This window comes from Tamandua tetradactyla, chromosome 24 (assembly GCF_023851605.1).
Source record: "Tamandua tetradactyla isolate mTamTet1 chromosome 24, mTamTet1.pri, whole genome shotgun sequence".
Taxonomy (NCBI): Eukaryota; Metazoa; Chordata; class Mammalia; order Pilosa; family Myrmecophagidae; genus Tamandua; species Tamandua tetradactyla.
Genome location: NC_135350.1, coordinates 17,876,664 through 17,896,629, shown reverse-complemented (window position 1 = coordinate 17,896,629; position 19,966 = coordinate 17,876,664). Strand labels below are relative to the sequence as shown.

Below are 19,966 nucleotides of genomic sequence, written 5' to 3'. Positions count from 1 at the left end.
CTAAATTAGATATAAATTTACATTATAGTTGATGAGAAATAAATTTCATCAACTGGAAGGATACCAGAATTTATACTCTCTGGATGGAGATAGACTACTATTTTTAGAACGTTACTACTTTACAGTTTGATTTTTTTTCAGTTAGTTTCCTAATCTGCTTCTCACTCACAGACATCAAATGATATACACAAAAACTCAGACATTAATTCTTGATGATCTACAAATGATTCCAGTGTAACAAATGTTCACTCCAGGCCTTCTAGAATTCAAGCTGAGTCTGTAGGCCAGCTACTGCTTTCCTGGTATTATTCTTTAGGTCTAGGCAAGATTTTCTTTATTTTTTCAGGAAAACAAATCATACGTTAGTAACTACTGGAATGAAATGTCCTTGTTCAAAAATCTAAGGAATTATTCTTAGCAAACGTAATAAAGCTTATCTTACTACTTAATTCTATGCTATGTAAATGTATTTATGGCTTTCTCTGTTTATATAATTTTTATAATTATTGCATTAATAAATATTTATTTTTGTAAAAGGATGCATTTCCTGTATAGATTTTGTTCATCACAATATAATTTACAATCTGTCACTAGTAAATGATACTACCACAACCTTGTTAGGAGTGAACTAACTAACCTTTGAATAGTAGGTGCTTTCCATTTTATCTCATTAATTGTAAGTATGTTCTACAAAGAAGGAAACTGAGGGTCACACAGCTCATGGAGGAACTTGGGATTCAAAGTCAACTACTGACTTAAGATCAGTGGTTGTCCTTTTTGTTTTTGTTTTTTTTCAGTCATGAAAGTTTGGGCAGGCAACAGTGACTCAGTGGCAGAGTTCTCACCTGCCATGCCAGAGACCTGGGTTCAATTCCTGGAGCATGCCCATGCCAAAAAATAAAAATAAAAACGGAATTCATGAAAGTTTATGGTTGAACAATCTTAAAACCCAATAACAAAAAAAAAGTGATACTCACTAAATTTCATTAAAATAGGATTTGAATTTACAATCTCAAAAGCAACTTATTGGCTCACTTAGTCATTGAACCAATAAATATTTACTGAGAGCTGCAGAGGGAATACAAAGTAGTGTGCAAGACAAAATCACTGTCCTCATGAAACTTAAATCGTACTGGGAAATACAAACTATATGCAACAAAAATATTTTGATAAATACTGGCCACTTTTATCATAGTTAAAAAACTTTGCAGCTTACTTTATAATACATAAAAATCAAGGTATAAGAGCTACTTGAAGAAAACAATAATAGCAAATATACTTTTATAAAATATCAAACTGAGCTAAACCTTATTAGATATATACATATTTATGTTATTTATTTTAAACATATACCTTTGCATTTATACACACTATCTATATAAAGAGCCTTGTTCAGTGAAAGGGAAATTACTTCCTAAACAATTCTTCTGAATTCTGTCTGAGAAATCATTGGAAATTAAAACACATTGCTTCTCTTCTCAACTCTACCCAGTATCTATCCACTGATTATGATAGAAAAAAATTTTCATTTCAAGTGCCAATGTGCAAGCATTACTGCTTTAATTTCCTATAGGTACTAATGTTACATTGTTGTTAAACTGAGCCTAAGGTTATTTTGTCCAGTTTAGTCAAAACCTGCTCTGAACTATAAACAATGATGGATTTATTTTCGGTCATTTTGATCCTGAACTTCTCCAATAAAGGAGAATTTGGGGTTATGCCAAACTGATGTTTTATCAACAGAAATCTTTTTCTCAAAATACAAACATCTGTAGGCAGATTTTGAACATATAAATAGTTTATTCCACTTGTAAAGCATAACAGTGCCATTATTTAATAGTGCAGAAGAGTTTAAAATAGTATCTTTCCTTAGAAAAAGACCAAGCTTAATTTTAAAAAATTTCTCATCACAGAGATCATTTATAAATATATTTTAGAATAATGATGTTAGAAAAATATAGGGATTAAGAGTGAGGGTTTGAGATTAAAGGTTTTACAGGGTGGAAGATTCAGTAACTTCATTGCCTATAGTACACAAAGTTGGCAGAACAAGGTTGCTCAATGTCTTGTGAACGTGGGTATTTGTTGGACTTCCAATTTCTGGATGAAATCAGATATTCCTGAATAACAAAAGACTTTGTATAATGATTGGCAACACAAGTGTGTATATATGTCAAGAAATAATTTTCCATGAATATTTCATGACTGTGCATGATCCTGGCCTTCTGAACAAAACAAAAACAAAAACAAAAACAAAATAAAGATGTTTGCCTGACAGCCTAGGAAGCTAGACATAGTGCCTTCCTAAAGATAGAGTCCTCTGGAGAGATTTAGAGATGTAAAGCTCTCTCCTCCCCTTTCCTGGACATATCTGCTAACATTTCCCAGTAATGAGTAATCTCTCTTTTTCTGGAGATGAGGATAGGTAGGTGCTAGTAGCTTATAACAGTTTCAAGTCTCTTAATTCTGCTTCTTCTCTCCTGTGATGCAAACCCACTACATAAGCAGATCACGAGGCTCTCAGCTTGGGGATTGGGATTCAATTTAGGTATGAATCTGGTTGCTGCATTTTGCTGTAATAAACAATCTTGTTTCCCAGATCTAGACATGAACAGATTGGTTCATGTCTATCTGAATGTATATGTAAAAGTGTGGCACATTAATTTGCTATCTTGCAAATAAGGCAACAACTCAGACCTTTCACACTTTCTGACTTCACAATGTATACACACATACTTCGAAACAATCAAAAGAATAAATCATTACATAGGAGCTTCTTTTATACAAAGTTAACTAAAATTAGGTAACATGCTATAACATTTTTAGCATAGGAAGAAGCTGTGTGTAAAGTCAAGAATTTTATACATTCACAAGAACTCTCTGAAAATGAGTATTTTTCTCAAGAATTCTCAGGGAATGTGTGTAGCTAGGATGGGTCAAAATTCAACAATTATTGAGTATATACTATGTGCATACGTTACACCGACATCGTGGGGAAACTAACATATTAAAAGGGCACAGTAGTTCACAATCTGTTGAAAGAAATGGACATATCTAAGTAACTGATATGAGGTGATAAAAAAGGTATAAGAAATAAATTATGAAAGTTTAATTTTCAGAAAGGGGGGGACGAATTAATTGAACAGAGAGGGAAAATTAATTGAAATGAAGTTGAGGACCGATATTGAACACGAGAATGTTGAGAGGAAAAAGTAGTAAACTTTATATGGGCCATCCTTCATCCTATAAGGCACCTTATTCACAGGATCAATTCTTGGAACAGTGCTAGAAGATAGACTATTATCTTTTTCTTTAAATTAACATGTGTTTTCAATCTTCTGGGATTCTAGATATTCTCACTGAGATATAACTATTCTAATCATTGTTGTCATATACTATGGAAAGTGTTAAAATAAAAATGTTAAAGAGGTTTAAAACAAAAAGGTTTCTAAGTTTCACTAAATATTATTTAGCACTTTAAGGTAAGACAACAGAAATTTGATCGTGAAGATTTTTATTAAATTAAAGCATGTTACATTTTTTTGTCCTAATATTGAGATTTTCATCTTTAGGGTATTGTGATATAAAAACCTACTTGATCACATTACTTCTTGAGTTTCTTTTGGGCAGCTTTCTTCTTGACCATCTGTAATCGCTTCATGGCATTGAGCTGTGATTCTTGTGAAGTTGGACCTTTGAGGGATGCTGAGGGAGAGCTGCTCGATTCTGAAGTGGTTTTGCTGGTGGCACTTCCACTAGGTCCTGCTGTCCCACTATTTCCATTCCCACTTAGTTGGCTGCTGCTTCCTGGAACTAAACTACTAGGACTAGGAAGACCTACTTTGCTAACATTGTCACAACTAACTGAGCGACTGAGGCCAGTTTTGCCCAAGGTAAGAGGTGGAGGTGGTTTCAGAGGTACAGTGGGCGTAGTGCTATTACTGGAACCTATTTTGGAACCTATTCCACTTTTGGATGATGTTGCCAGACCAGTCAAACCCACAGGCTTCTGGTTAGCTGATGAAGGAGCCGGTTTCCCGCTATTGTTTTGTGTTGTTGAACTCAATTTTGCTGTTGATGGACCAGCAGAAGAGGTTTTGGCTGCAAAAGCTGCCCAACCAGTTAGGCCACTAGTTACTGAAGAAGAAACACCGGTACTAGAAGAATTTCCTGAAATAACAGCAGATGTCTAAAAAAAATAATAAGATAAATTAAATACTACATTAGAACCAAGTATAATCAATATCTATATAATGTTTTGAATATATAACAAGTTTAATTCATACATTTTTATACCAAAATAATGACAAGAAATTTAAATCACACCATAAAAATTAGGTTCCTATGAAACCAATCTGAAAAAAATAAATATAACAAAATTTATGCACAATTAGTGGGGTTACTATTTTCAAAGCAGAAATTTTTGGAATCTATACTCTTGTTCTAATAATTCCAAAAAAGAAATCTGGAATCTCAGAATTTTAGATTCTGTTATAAGACATATCAAAATTAGATTTAATGCTTAAATAGTTTTTCACTGAAAAAGGTATTACCTACCTCAGTGCAATAGCTATTGCACTGAAAAATATACTGATGTTCAAAATTAACTACTTATAAGTATATAACCCTCCTAAAATATTAAAAAGAAAATGTCTCATAACTGTTTCCACAACTTGTCCATGCTTCCGCTGAAACTATCACATAAGAGAGCCCTGCTTCTGTATAAAAGATTTTACTAGCCTCACAGGCTACACAGTAACATACTGTGCAGGTCTGACTCCCAGAGGTATTTCTTAAAAGTACAACACTTCAATACTCCAGCTAACTTCTTTGGCTAATCAGAAGCTGACAATGATACCAAGAACATTAAAAGTCCTTTGTTCAAATTATGAATTCAACTTTTCATTGGCACGCTCTTCTTTCATACTCTTAAGAAGACTCACAAAAGTGTAAAATTCACACAAAAGTAAGAGGTAAAGTCTTAAAAATAGTGTCCTATTTTTTAAAAACTGGTGTGATCATGGCTACAATACATCAGGTCATATTTTAGAATTGATTTCTGAAAAAAACTGATAAGGTGTTTCAAGGTCCAATTAAATAGTTTTCAGAAAAAACTGCATGTAAACATTTTTAACTAATGTTAAAAATAATCAAAATAGAATGCTCTGAGATCTTAATATTTTTAATAAGAAAAGGGGTCCATATTTTTGTTCACATACTATGAAAAATGATAGGGTTTTGACAGTTGTATTTTGACAACTACTGCATAAAGTTATTCAGAGAAGGAAACACATTACATAAATTATAAATTCCTACAGAAACACATGCAGGTAATGAGAGAAAAAGTTAGTCAAGAAAGCAAAAGGACACAGGTGCAGTAAACTTTTAATATTCAGTTATGAAAGAGCTAACTTTTATCTTTTCTATCTTATTAAACATAAAAACTGTCTGCCATATGGCAAAATGATCTCTCAAAAAATTTTACAAAAGAAAACCCATCTGAAGTAATTAAAAAGACCAATACTTATGAAGTACAAACAAGAAAGCAAGTTCTATGTGTCTGACATTTTATTTTAATGGCTTGCTGTTGCCTGGTATTGCTTTTTCAACAGGATGACAGATGGTGTATAATACTATCAAAACACATAAAAATAAAGTAATATAAACAATGGAGCCCAGGTACTTTGTTAGTATTTCAGTGGAGAAAATAAATTTCTCAACTATTTTCAACTATAAATATTTTCGTGGTCATTTTCCTAGTTAGAAAGTTACTCACTTTTTATATACAAATGGGAAAAAAATTTTTTTCACAGTAAAATTTATTCACTTACATCATAAAAACACTAAAACCCCTTCATCAAAACAAACATGACATTCAAGGTCTTAATTTGTCATAACATGATTTCACATGGGATTTCCTAAAAGTAAACTTTAAGAGTAACAGGTTAGTAAAAGTGATTAAGTGTTGAATATAGTAACTCTAATTACTTTCAATACATTATTTTTACTTCTATTTCAATTTATCAAGTGTTTGCAAGACAAATAATCCATAATGATAGTCCTTGGATATCAACTTTTTCCTGGTAAAAGTACAAGAAGGACTAAATAAAAAAAAGGATTAAATAAAAAAGAATCTGCAAGTAAAATCATCAGTATCTTTATCAGAGTAATTTATATTCAGTCTTTATCACTGCATGTTTTTGAACTTTACTACTTATAATCACTTGGACAAGCTACTATTTTTAGAATTTTCTGGCATTAATCTTATGAGAATTTGGGGGAAATATTTTTTCTTTCTTTCATTTTTAGTACTTCACTTAAAATTGGAATGTGTAACCCCAGTAACTTTTTTTTTTTTTTTTTGCAGGGGCAGGCACTGGGAATCAAACCCAGGTTTCCAGCATGGCAGGTGAAGACTCGGCCTGCTGAGCCATGGTGGCCAGCCCCGCTAGTAAGTAACTTTTTTTTGGGTGCATGGTCTGGGAATCGAACCCAGATTTCCCACTTGAAAGGCAGGCATTCTAACCACTGAACTACCCATGTACTCAGTAACTTACTTCTGATAGAAATTCTGATTAGAAAAATATTTTATTCCATGATATAAAAATGCCAAGATATTAATACTAATGTAGCATAATTTTAGGTGATATGGTTCCTTAGTATAAGAGGTAGTTACCATAAAAGCTCATGGTAATAAAGGAAAAAATAACACAAAGCAAGAAAATCTCTTTAATAGTCAATAAATAGGGGAAAAAGACAAAACAAAACACAGGACCAATCAGTACAGGCAGTATACTACTTTGGACAGAGGTATTTAGAATTTAAACTAAATTCCTGATTAGAGATAAGTGTGTGACTATATAAGAATGTTAAAGAATGTCATACTGCTGTGTGATTGTGAAAACCTTGTGTATGATGCCCTTTTTATCCAGGGTATGGACAGATGAGTAAAAAAATAAGTATAAGAAATAAATAAAAATTGGGTGTACTGAAATACTGGTGGTCAATAAGGAGGGTTTTTTTTTTTAATTTCTTTTTCTGGAGTGATGCAAATGTTTTAAAATTGATAATGGTGATGAATATACAACTATGTGATGATACTGTGAGCCACTGATGGTACACCATGTATGGACTGTATGTGCGCAAAGGTTTCTCAATAAAAATACTTTTAAAAAAATTTAGGAAAAGAATATCATACAGGAATGTGCATAAGTCCTATTTCTGACAAAAAGGGAAATCAGAGAGTTAGAGATGTAATTATTTTGGAAAAACTCCTTTTCTACCTAATGTTAGCAGTAACACAGTCTTAATTTCCAACATTTACTACATAAAGTTTCCCAGTGAATTGTTATCAAGCAACTATTATTTAGTTACCTAAATTAAGATACAATCTTAGATAAAAATGGAATGTATCATACCTTGACTTCTGTTCTCTTGAATGCTAGAAAAGTTGTCTCTTGTTTGAGTTTAGTTTCTGGTTTCTTAACCAATGGATCTTTGACAGCTGGAGCAACAGAAACAACAGTGGGGGCTGGTTTCTGTGGTGGTTTCTGAGTTTTTTGAGCCTGAAGAAGTCAGTAGTTTAAATTAGATATAAATTCTTAATTGACCATGAAAAAAGAATAAATCTAAATTCTATCATAGCACTAACTCCTCCTTGATCAAATTGAAATACAGCTGAAGATTTAAAAAAATATCATGATGATACTGAAAGTATAGACTTGAACAAATTTTTACCATCATATTAATGGTTTTATAGATTTCAACCGTTTCTAAACAGTATAGACAATATTACACTATAGAACCCCACAGATTAAGACTGGTTAACTACCATTTTAATGAGACAAACCAAACTGTTTCAAATAAAACAACATCTATATATAACCAATTGTCTTTACTCATCATGAAGTACATTTATTTCTCATTATGGATGGTCAAAGACTTATGAGTTTTCTTCTCAGGTATAAATCTGAGTAACTGAAGGAAGTTAAAAGGTGGTCTCTCAAAGCTCAGACTAATTATACAGTTTTAAATACAGAATGACCAGAAGAGATTATTTAGTGGTAAGTGATGAACCTTTTTGAGGTTTTCCCACATTGCAGAAATAGCATACTGACTCCAACTCATCTTAGAAAAGTTCATGAATAAAAACTTCCATGTTATCAAGGTAGAACAGGCATCCCCTGTGCCTTCAAACATTTACATTAAGATAATCTGCAAAGCAGATAAGGAATGAAAGGTATGTAGATGAAAGGAAGAAGCTTAGAAAGGGGCCATATAGAAGAATGAAAGTTCACAACAGATTTAGGGAATGACAGCCTGGCATGGTCAGAGTGTATAAATATATATGGTGACAGAAGGCTGGAAAGGTAGGCATGGGTCAAATGGGTCATTTCTGAAAGACAATGAGAAGGAAAAATTGAGGAACAGAGATGGAAAAATAGGGAGCACAAAGGAATACTGACTCTGTACACAACTGTAAGGTTGGTGGCTTAATATCAGGAATAGATATTGTCTATATTCCTTTACTAAATTCATCAAAGATTAGGACTTTGTATTCCAACACTAACCACAGGGTTAGTGGTTTTTGTGTGTGTGTGCATGGGCAGGCACCAGGAATCAAATCCGGGTCTCTGGCATGGCAGGTGAGAACTCTGCCTGCTAAGCCACCGTGGCACGCCTGCCATAGGGTACAATAGTATTTTTAAATGTTTATAAATACATTGACAAATGAGTAAGGAGTATTTATATTTTGTGGGTCTCCAATCCTGTGTTTGTCTACATTAGAATAATAAGAACAGAGAAAAATGCAGATAAAATAATCCCATCTTTAGGCACAGAAACGTAAAGCACACATACAATCGACACGTAAACAATTAAATAATTATATTTAATTATAATTTTATTTTTTTAATGTTCTAAGTGTTCAAATGTTTGTTTTAGAAAGTACACATCAACAAAAAAGCTACAGACTTTAAAATAGTGAAAAATATCATTCCTACCATTCTTTTCATTTGTCTGGTACAGCGGGCACAATACCACACCAGGCGAGGGTCATTCACTTCCTTGTCTGTCACCTGGGGCTTGTGGCAATCTTGGTGGTAGAGATTATGGCATTCCTGACATTCTACTAATTGATTACCAGATGCCACTGTCATTTGCCTAAGAGAATAATCATAAAACTTTATACTTTCTGGAAGGCAACATTCTGAAGCCATTGTAGGGCTGTTCTGGTAAAGTTTGATAGATTAAGAGGAAAACCATCTAGAAAACCAAAGAGCAAAATAACAAACCCAAACAGTCTGTATAAACACTTCATTCTTTTAAAGCTTGTGCTCAGTAATTAATACACGTGTAGTTTGTGCCTTAATAATTATATTTGGCTATAATATAATTATATTATATCATCCTTGCAATTTGTTTTTCTTTCTTCGAGAAAGTAGTAGACTTTGACTCCTCCTTCAATAGTTTCATAATACTTTCTTTGTAATTCTATTAGACTTCGTGAGTGTAGTTCTGTCTTCCTCATTAACATGTGGGTTATCTAAAGGCAGAAACAGTTATCTACAGTGCCCAGCACATTACTGTGCAGACATATGGTGCTCAATAAATGTCTGACCAACTGAACAGAATGTAGCAATATATGTACCAAAAGAGTACAAATTACTGTAGTGCAAAAAGCAATAATGATAGCTTTACAACACTATTATAAGTTTCTTGATGAAGCATTACAGCTACTAGTTTCCACCTCATAATTATTTAACTGTTTTTTTAAATTTATAAAATGATAACCTTCATGGTAGATAAAGGCTGAAAAAAACAAATATATATGAAAACAGTGATGTTCTCTCAAATAGTGCTATTCAGCATATTAACTTATTCTCTATAAAGTTCACAATAGCTTATACTTACTCAATCCCAATGCACCAGAATTTAACATTTTTCTGAAGAAAACAGTGATAAAAATGGCATTTTTTTTTTGTTATGCTACACATTAAAGGCTATTAAGCATTAAAAAGTTGGCCCCTGGCTTCAAGGGGTTTAAAATCTAGTTATTTCTATGTTTAAATGCATCTTCTACAAAGCAGAATTATCAATGTTTTTTATAATTATGCAGCCATATTTTAAAACAACACTCAGAATAACCTATATCATCTAAATGATGCATTTCTTCTATCCTTTGAAAAAGATATAATACGTTTTAGGAAATGACATATAAGAGTTTATGTAATCCAGAAAAAAAAGCAACACAAACTTCGAAATAAAAAAAAAAGAAATAACTGAGTCATGAAGAACAGATTCTTTCTCTTAAAGAATAAAGCAATAATCACTTTCCTTCTAGAACCAAATGCAGAAAATTTTACAATAAATTAAAGAAACCACAGTCCGTAAAATAATTTGACAATTTTAAGAAGTTAAATTCCCATATAAGCAGTTCATGAAGTGTAATCAATTTATCTCTTTCTCAGTCCCAAGTAATTAAAACAGAATATAAACCCCCCAACTAATGATCTGATCTAACCCTTTTTTTTGGTTGTCTGCGCCTTAAAAACAACAAAAGAATTTATGGCAAGGTACAACTTACCTACAAACAACACAGGCCAATCCCATCTCCATTGCAAAATCATCAGCACTGGTCTCCTCAAAACTGGACAGGTCAGCCATACCTAAATCCTTGCTGGTTTGGACAGTAATAGGAGAGGACTGTGTCTCTGGTTTCTCCAGTCTAGGTTTCTTTGGAACATCAACTCCTTCATTGATGTCTGATTTCACCTATTAAAAGCATCCAGTCAAGAAAATGATAATGAAAGTAAAGTGGGAGAATAAACTTTAAATCACTGAGAAGTGATTAAGATGGATAGTGTGCAATTACCCAGTTTATTTTACAGATATTTTCACATAATTAGAAATAGATGTGTGCACTAAAGATCAGTAGAAGACTTAAATTCATTCTGTTAAAAGAACAGTAGAGCAATTTAGCATATATCTGTTTTCCTTTTTTAAAAAAAATTATTTTACCCATCAAAGAATTCTGGAAGTTCAATGGGGTTTGCTCGTACTGCCTCATTATTTTTTTACTATCACATGCTTTGAATTGAATTGGGAGACCACAGCACTGATAAAGCTATTTTTTATTTTAAGTATTTTAAATTATGAACTAAAATTACTTAAAATAGATTGAAGAGAATTATGTACTATCTCTTAGCCATCCAGATTTAATGCATTGCCATAATTGTTTCAAAGCTTATTCTGGCTCTCTCTCATTAAGATTAAATGTTAAAGGTACACCTGTGTGTGTACTGCCAAAAATTGTGGATAACAAAATTTATCTATTTTGGATAACAAAATTTACCCACTTTGGATAACTATTTAGTAATACTTAGTGATGTTGAAGATGTACATATCCTATGACATGTAATTATAAGTTTACATCCTAAAGAACTATTAACATGTGCACAAAGAGATATATATAAAGCAGCTCATTTCTGTGTTGGAATAGAGAAAAAGGATAATCTAATTGCTCATTAGTAGGGGAATTAAGAGGTTTATTCCTACAATGATATAATATAATGATAATATATGGTAAGTAAATGAAATATCTAGATCTATGTACCAATGTAGATAAATCTCAAAAACACAATGCTGAGTAAAGAAAAAGCAAGTTACATACACAAACATCATTTATATAAATTTACCATTTATGTAAATTTAAAATCAAAGAAAACACCACAATATAGTTTATAAATAGAAGATAATCAGCAAAATTATGAAAATATAAGGGAATGATACACTGTACTTTGAGGGCAGGAATTACCACATTGTGTTTTTTAAATGAGTCTGTCACTAATTGCTAAAATCTTATTTATTACATATGTGCAGAAATCATCCAAAATAGCTAATCCAAGAATTATCCATAGCAAGCTAAGGTCCCTTCTTATGCATGCCATTCCATAACAAATTTCATGTTTATTTATTTATATCTTTTTCTCTTTCGTCTTTATCTTTCTTCTCAACAGTGGTTCCACTTAAACTCTCTAAATTAAAGTTTACACTCGAAATTATTACATCCCCTTGGCCCAAATATTTGTTAACAATGACACTCGTGAATAATTAAAAAAAAATTTCTAAATTTTACTTAACTTTTCAAAAAGTTAATAATTATAGCTATGAAAATACATACACTAAGTAATTATTATGCACAACTATTATATAAAAGAAGTAAGCATAAAACATTGTTCCTGCCTATGCAACAACTGATTTACTTTTTCTTTTGACTAGATTAAAATAAAATCTTACTTTATCAGCAGGCCTCTTTTCAGCTTCCTTCTTTACCTTTTCAGTTGTGAGCACCTTGCCATTATTATTACCAGAAGAAAGACTGGGTGACGTTTTGGGCTCTTGCTTAACGGGAATAGTTTTTGTACTTGAAATTTTGGGTGGTTCCACATCCTAAGAGGTAAAATAAAAAGCCAGACATAAGAAAACATTCAGACCATCTAACACATCACAGAAAAATAGGACATTAAACTAAACAGTTTTCAGTTAAAAATGAAGACAAAATGTTGTGGCCAATGCAAAGTACTTTTCTTTAAACAACTTTATTGAAGAACAACTGATGTATGAACAGTACCTATTTAAAGTACACAATGTGGTAAGTCTTGACATATATATACACACCTGTGAAAACATGACCATAATCAACATAACGAATACATCCATAATCACCAAAAGTTTCCTTGCGGCCCTTTGTAATCACTGTATCCTCTTCTTCCTCTCCCTCTACACCCCAGCAATCACTGATGTACTTTCTGTAACTACAGATAGTTTGCATTTTACAGAAATTTATATAAAACAGAACTTAGAGTATGTAATCTAATTTTTGTCTACCTTCTTTCACTCAGCATAACTGAGATTCCTTCAGGTTGCTGAGTATATCAATAATTCATTCCTTTTCGCTGCTGAATAGTAACTCCACTGAATGGATAAACCACAATTTGTTGATCCATTTACCTATTAAGGATATTTAGGTCATTTGTACTTTTAGCTACTACAAATAAAACTGCTATGAACATTCATGTGCAAATCTTTATATGGAAATACACATACATTTCTTTTGAATAAATATCTAGGAGTAGAATGGTTGCTATATGTGTAACTTCCTAAGAAACCATCAAACTGTCTTCCAAAGTGGCTGTACTATTTTATATTTCTACCAGGAATATAAGAGGATTTCAGCTTCTTCAAATCTTCACCAACATTTGATACAGTTAGTCTTTTTAATTTTAGACATTTTAATATATACATTACATTTCCTAATAATTAATGATGTTGAGCATCTTTTCACGTACTTTATTTGCTATGCATACATCTTTTTTGGTTAAACGTCAGCTAAAATTTCTTGCCCATTTTTAAGAATGGGGGTGTTCGTTTTCTTATGAATTTAAAGAGTTCTTTATAGATTCCTTTCACAAGTCCCTTATTAGATATATGATTTAGAAATATTTTTTTCCAGTCTGTGACTTGCCTTTCCATTGTGGTAAGCTTCTAACCTTGTTCTTACATTATAGCTTTATTGACAGACACTTATTTTGTTGTTAATATTATAGAAATTTATGCATATAGTAGCCCCTGGGAATTTCTCCTCAAAAAAGGAGGGCACTGCCCACCATTCTAAATAAAACTAGAAGAGCATCCCTGATCAGGTGAAAGCAGTCTATTTTTCTGTAATAATACATAAAAGTATGAAAACATAAATGGGAATGCTAAACATCAATTTCAGAGTAGTGGTTATCTCTGAGGGGGAAGAAAAATAAGAAGGGATGAGGAATGGGGCATTATATCTATTCTTAGCAGGGCTTGATTTACTGTTGTGCTGACTGTCTAGATCTGGGTGGGGTTAGCAAACTGAGTACCATAGGGCAAATCTGGTCCACCACTTGTTTCTTCAAATAAAGTTACACTGGAACACAGCCAGACCCATTCATTTCTTTACTATCTATGGGTGCTTTTGTGCTTCAATGGTGGAAGTAACAGAGACCATCTGGCCCATAAAACCTAAATTATTTACTATGTGGCTTTTTCTTAAGTAAGTAATGGAGAAAATGTTAATAATGTAGATTAAACTTATAAGTATATTGCTTCTGTAACATAAAAAATTGAGGACACAGACTTCTAGTAGTTGAAAGCTATCATCTAATTCAGCAAAAAAGTTGCTCATATTGTCGATGAGTAAATGAAGCTCCACCTTCATTATTTCATTTTTGCCTACTAGTGTAAATATCCATGCTGGAACTTCACTTGGAGGGCTGGTTGTTAACATCTGCAAGCACATGAGTACTTCCAGGTGACTCCTATGTATGCTAAAGTTTGAGAAACAAGGACATAAATCAATCTTCTCACAAAATTCTAGTGATGCAAATGTTGAGCTGAAGGCTAAAATTAAAGGAACCTGTGCTCTTAAACATAACAGTATTTACTCCAAACTGACCAAGATAAGTTAGAAACCTAAGGGCAGTAGGCTTTTTAATAAAAAGAAAATTTCTCGTGCTTTAATAGATAAATTTCTTTCTATTTTAGAATCTCAAAATACTGCTTTATTTTTTTTAAAGTAACAATAGGTTTTTCCTATGTGGCCAATACCAGCAATACCCAGAACAAAATGAATTGGATAGATGTTTTGTAGAGGTATGCTAATTTGGTTGATCTGAACTTAATGAACCTACTAGACTGAGAATGAATGGAAGATACGAGGTCGAATGGGAATCCTGGAGCTGGTACTGAAAGGTCAGAACAAAATACCACTATGGGGCAGTAAGCCTAGGAACTAAGCTTCAGACTCTGGATTTGATGGAGCCAGTTGTGTAGTTCTATCTGTCCCCTTTCCAATTTGGTCCCTAGGTCCATGGACGTGAGTGACTTTGATTTTCAAGGCTAGGGTTTCAGATGGGCATGAAAGCTTGTCTTAGTATGTATTAGAGAATATAAAAAGGTATGAGAGCTCATTATGCACCTGGTAGATACTACTAGGTTATTTACATATTTCATCATTTTTAACTTTCACAACTCTCAAGGTAAGTCTTTTTATCCCCATTTGACCAATAAAAAACCAAAGCTGGGTAAAATGAAATTACTACATACCTCAGTTTCCTCATTATAAAATGAGGAAGATAAACAATACCTACCTCAAAGGATTGTTATCATGATTCCATTCAGAAAAGTGTGTGGTATACAGTAAATACACAAGATAAGTTATTATCTTCATATAAGTAGCAAGAGGTAAGCTGGGGTTTAAAACAGAAATGTTTTTTCATATAAAGCTGCCAGTGCCACTTTGCTCTTAACAAAACTGGAGCAACACTGCTCCCAGTGTTCATCCATACCTCAGATCCCCTTAAATTGCCCTGCTACATTCAGTCTACGTTGTTGTAAAAGTCCTGGCCTTTTACTTTATTATCTTTTATTCTTAAAATATTAGAGAGTAATTACAAGCAAGTTATGGTTAACATTCAGCAGTTTCTAAAAAAATTCTGATCATTAAATTAAAATAAGTCTTAAACAAGTGGATTTCTATATATATATATAATGTAATAGAACAGAATATCCCCCACCCCCAGCTAACATTTTTCTATGAGGTATAACAGTTTTATGAATGCTTGAGGAAAGAAAAGAGAAAGAATCTAAATCGTCAAGCCACAAGCAAATATTTTGGCAGAGACTGTCTTGAGATGGTCTAAATATTATCATTGTACCACTACAGTTGTTATAAGACTCCTGCCAATCTTTTCATTCATTTAGATACCTTTTGAGATGGACGGTAACTTGAATCAATGCCTCGAGCCAAAGATTCATCAAGCAGTGCCTTTAGTTTTTCAGCAGAATCCTTACTCTTTGAGTGTAAGAAGCCTAGTGCTTTCAAAAAAATGGGATCGAGTTCCAAATTCACAGCAGCAGCCATTGTAAACCCCTGAAGGAATAAATGAAAAAAAAAAGGAAAGTAATTTAGATACAATGCTCAATTATCTAATGTCAAAGTTTTATTTACTTTGTTCTTGTTTATAATAAGTAATATTACAAAATTCAAATGGTCCAAAATATCGCCATAAAAGTAAATTTTCTTCTTATTCCTGATGGGAATCGCCTAGATTTCATCCCCCGATGCAGCCAGTGTTATTAAAGTTCTGTGTATCTATGGCAAAATTTTAAATCCAGATTAGGTTCTCCTCGCCACAAAGAGTCCTTCCAAGCTCTGCTTTAAAAGATGCACTTACAATTTCAGTAAACAGGAATTCGATGTGTTTAGGTCAAGTTTACTATATATCAAAATTTCTTCTTTCAAACCTTATTTCTATGACAAAAATTGGGGGGGGGGGGGGGTTGACACAGAAAGGCAATAGTTAGAAAATGCCCTAAATGCTGAGCTATAGAGACCACTGCTGCAGCTTTCAAGTCAGTTATCTTTTTTTCCCTCCTTAGTTCCCAGTCCAATTTTTAAAGTTTCAGAAAATATACTAATGATAACCTTATTTGATCACAGATTGTGGTATCTTATGCATTAACCTGTTTTAAAAAGCAAGGTCTCTGAAGGATGGTGCCACATCTTTTGAAAGTTATGTATGTGTAAACATATATCATAGGGCTCATGATCATGGCCTGTGCACTAAGCTTAAGAAATCGCCAAGGCAGTTAAAGATAAACATCAAAGGCTTATGAAATTCCAAAACATCAAAAAGTTTTGTTTTCAGCTAATGCCAATGCCTTCATGTAGTTCTACTCTTAGATATCACTTTTTCAAACACCTCTCCAGGCAAGGTATTATTAAAATAAAAATGTATTCTTTGTGTTCAATCCTTTGATCAATATACCAAGGCTTGAAATCTATCTTCGATCCTTGAGGTTAATACTATAATAATGCAACACACTTACACTGCTACATAAGGATCTATCGGCAATTCCACAGTAATCTCCCATTATCAGGGGTTTATAAACCCATTAAAGCTTGCTCTAGGTTGGATCTTGGCATAGAAAAACTCAGCTTGGAAATAGATTTTGTTTGTTCCTTTCCCCCTACTTTCCTCTCCAAATGTGACAGGAAATACACACACACACACATACAAACACACACTTTGTAACTTTTTTTCAAGTTTTAGAGAAAGTATTAGATATCTGCTAACCTCAAAATTATTGCCAAATTCTATGCTCTATTAAGATGTCATCTGACTCACCCATGCAAAGGAATTCAAAGACCAATACTAGAAGGAAAATAACCTTATTTCAAATAGTTGTATTACTGAGAGTTTAAAAACCAAAAAGCAGCCTCTGTCACTTGGTAAGATTATATTCTTACATACACTCTGTATATATTACAATAGACACAGAAAGGTTATTTTAACATTTACCCATGGGCTGTTCTGAATTCAGCTCCTCAATAAAATTTCCAAGATTAAAAGGAAGGGCAAACCTGCTACTCCTCCAGAATGCATGAGAGGAGCAGAGTCTAGTTTTCCTATTGACCTAAATTTTATATGGCATGGTAGTTTACTTATCCAGAAAAATCTCTTTATGGGATGCTGACCAAAGGGTTGCTACCTGGAAGAATTCTTGTATATACTAGAAAATTTGGAAATTTCAATGCTGAAATAATGGAAGCAAAGTAAGGAGTTATGGTTCCACATTTCAGATAAAAAGGTATACATTACAGATTAGTTGACAAGAATCAAGCACCTAAATTACAAGTCTACAGAAGACATGCCATCAAAACTAACATTCCAATTGGAACCTTGGAATCAGTTCTTTTAATACAGTCCTAGAAAACTCAATCGGCTTGGATCCCGCCCTAAGTCACAAATGTTCCCCTCTAGTCTAGTGATTTCCCTAGTGGGAAATAGAAGAAAATATTACAATGTCTATTTACATTTAAAATTTTATTAAGAAATAGACTATTAATGTACAGAGTGATAGCAGTGTATGTATATAATTGATGACTAAATACACAAATATATTAGTGTGCTCAAGTTTTTACTCATGGAATAAATGATGAGAAAACTTTGAAATCACTGCTCTAGCCTACCTAGCAACTTCCAGTTTCTCTTTTCCCTATTATATGCACTGGCTGCTTTAAGGTACAAACTATTGTCCCCTTGCAAATCCCTCAAGTACTCTCATTCATCTCAGCCCTGCCTCTTCTCCACACTAACTTCACTTTTACCTACCTACCATATTCTGCCCTTAATCTATTATCAATACATTCTCCTATATTTCTACTCTTTTCCCAAACACTCCTTTTATTTCCTTACCTTTATTACTCCCCACTTCCCCAATGACATCACCTCCCTACAATCTTCTACAATGGAGGGTTCCTTTGACTTGTTCCCTTTCCAAGAGCAAAGAAATCTATACCCTTAGTCTATATTGCTATTTTCAGAAAAATATTCCATGACTACAATTTATCCGCATCTTCTCTTAGAATCCATACTTGCGTCTCCATTGTTTCTAACTTGTAGAACACTTACACTAGGTTCATCTTCCTCCTTTCCCCTGCCATCACCTTTGACGATTTTAGCATACATATTGATCATCTTCTTCACCTTCAGCACTCAGTTTATGTAGGACTTCAAATGCAAGAAGTCTCATCTTCAGCTACTGCATTTGAAACTTGCCACAACTATTCTCTTCTTTGACTACAGTCTTCCATTATTCTACCTCTGACACTGCCTTGATATAGGAACCTCTTCAGTTAGCAAGACATTCCTTCTTCTCTGCTCATTTCTTTACTCCTACTCTACCTGCTCTTTGAATTTACGTAGACCTCCAGTTCCTTTATCCCTCTGCTTTCTCCTTATCAGAACTTTCTTGCCATAACTTCCTTCCCTCATCAAACAGAAAATAGTAGTTGGAAAAAAAAAAAAAAACTTCTGTTTTTACCCTTTATGTTTTCGTTTTCTTATTTTTCCTTCTCCTGTTCTATTGCCTTGGATGGTTTTCATTACTTCTTACTTACTGGCAAATGTACATATATTGATAGAAATTTATTTTCCTTCTTTTGAAGTACTAGAGAGATAAGCAACTATGGATAATATTGTCAATCTTTCTCCTTTATGATTTCCCAAAACATTTTCCCATAGTTATACAGAATCACATTAATTCTACACAATTCCTTTTCCATATATTTCAAAACCCAAGATCAAAACAGGCTGTAAAAGAGTCATTTTCAGTCTTACTGCAGAGTTCTCGATAAAAAGACCTAAAGAAATATATGAAAGAAGCTTAATGCTCTAAATGTAGATTTCATTTAAAACCTAGGTTTTGCTTAAATGAAGAGCATGAAAAAAAAATTACCACTTTAAAAATTTGCAATGGCCTAAGAAAGTAGCAGTAGTGGTGTTGGTAGGAGGGAAAATATCTGCTGATGCTAAGAATTACCTGTGGTAAATATATATAGGTAAAAGAAATTCCCATTATTCAATAATGATCTTTTGTCTCCAATCGCTTTTCTTTCTTTCTTTCTTTATTTGCAGTATGTCACTTTATTTCCTATATAGCTTACATTCTTGGTCCAGCCTTTCAATGACTCTCTTCTAATACTACAAGCAACCTTGCTCCATAGCCCTCTAGTTTCATCTACTTTGCAGACATCCACCCCGCTATCCACCTTCTCCCCACCTGCCCCTAACTGTAAGTGAAATTGAGAAGAAAATACACACACTTCAACAGGCAGATTATTCCCCTCTATCTTCTGAGTTACCAACCTCATCTAGGCAATCAAACAATTTAGAAATCCTATCATCCTTCTCTGTTTAAATCACATCCTCACTTTCTGCAAAAATGAGTTGTACTTTTCTCCATTTCCCTTAAAATGGCTTCTCAATCTCAGTAGATAACTTCACCTACTTCAGAGAGAAAACAGAAGCTGTCAGAGAAGAACTGACTCAATTTACTGCCACCACATCTACAGACTTACCTGTACCCA

The 19,966-nt window shown here is 33.2% G+C and overlaps 1 protein-coding gene across 7 annotated transcripts in view; it reads right to left on the bottom strand.

Moving 5' to 3' along the window:
- Positions 1-1,813: 1,813 nt before the first annotated feature.
- The window catches only part of INTS12 (integrator complex subunit 12), a 158,953-nt gene continuing 140,800 nt past the window's right edge, over positions 1,814-19,966 (bottom strand). For all 7 annotated transcript variants that reach the window (XM_077142635.1, XM_077142638.1, XM_077142639.1 and 4 more), the window contains 6 exons: positions 15,800-15,964; positions 12,298-12,450; positions 10,586-10,773; positions 9,003-9,162; positions 7,419-7,565; positions 1,814-4,189 (listed from right to left, as the gene is read on the bottom strand). In XM_077142635.1, coding sequence (XP_076998750.1) covers positions 3,605-4,189; positions 7,419-7,565; positions 9,003-9,162; positions 10,586-10,773; positions 12,298-12,450; positions 15,800-15,964 — 1,398 coding nt within the window. In that variant the 3' untranslated portion in view covers positions 1,814-3,604. The remainder of the gene's footprint in view (positions 4,190-7,418; positions 7,566-9,002; positions 9,163-10,585; positions 10,774-12,297; positions 12,451-15,799; positions 15,965-19,966) is intronic.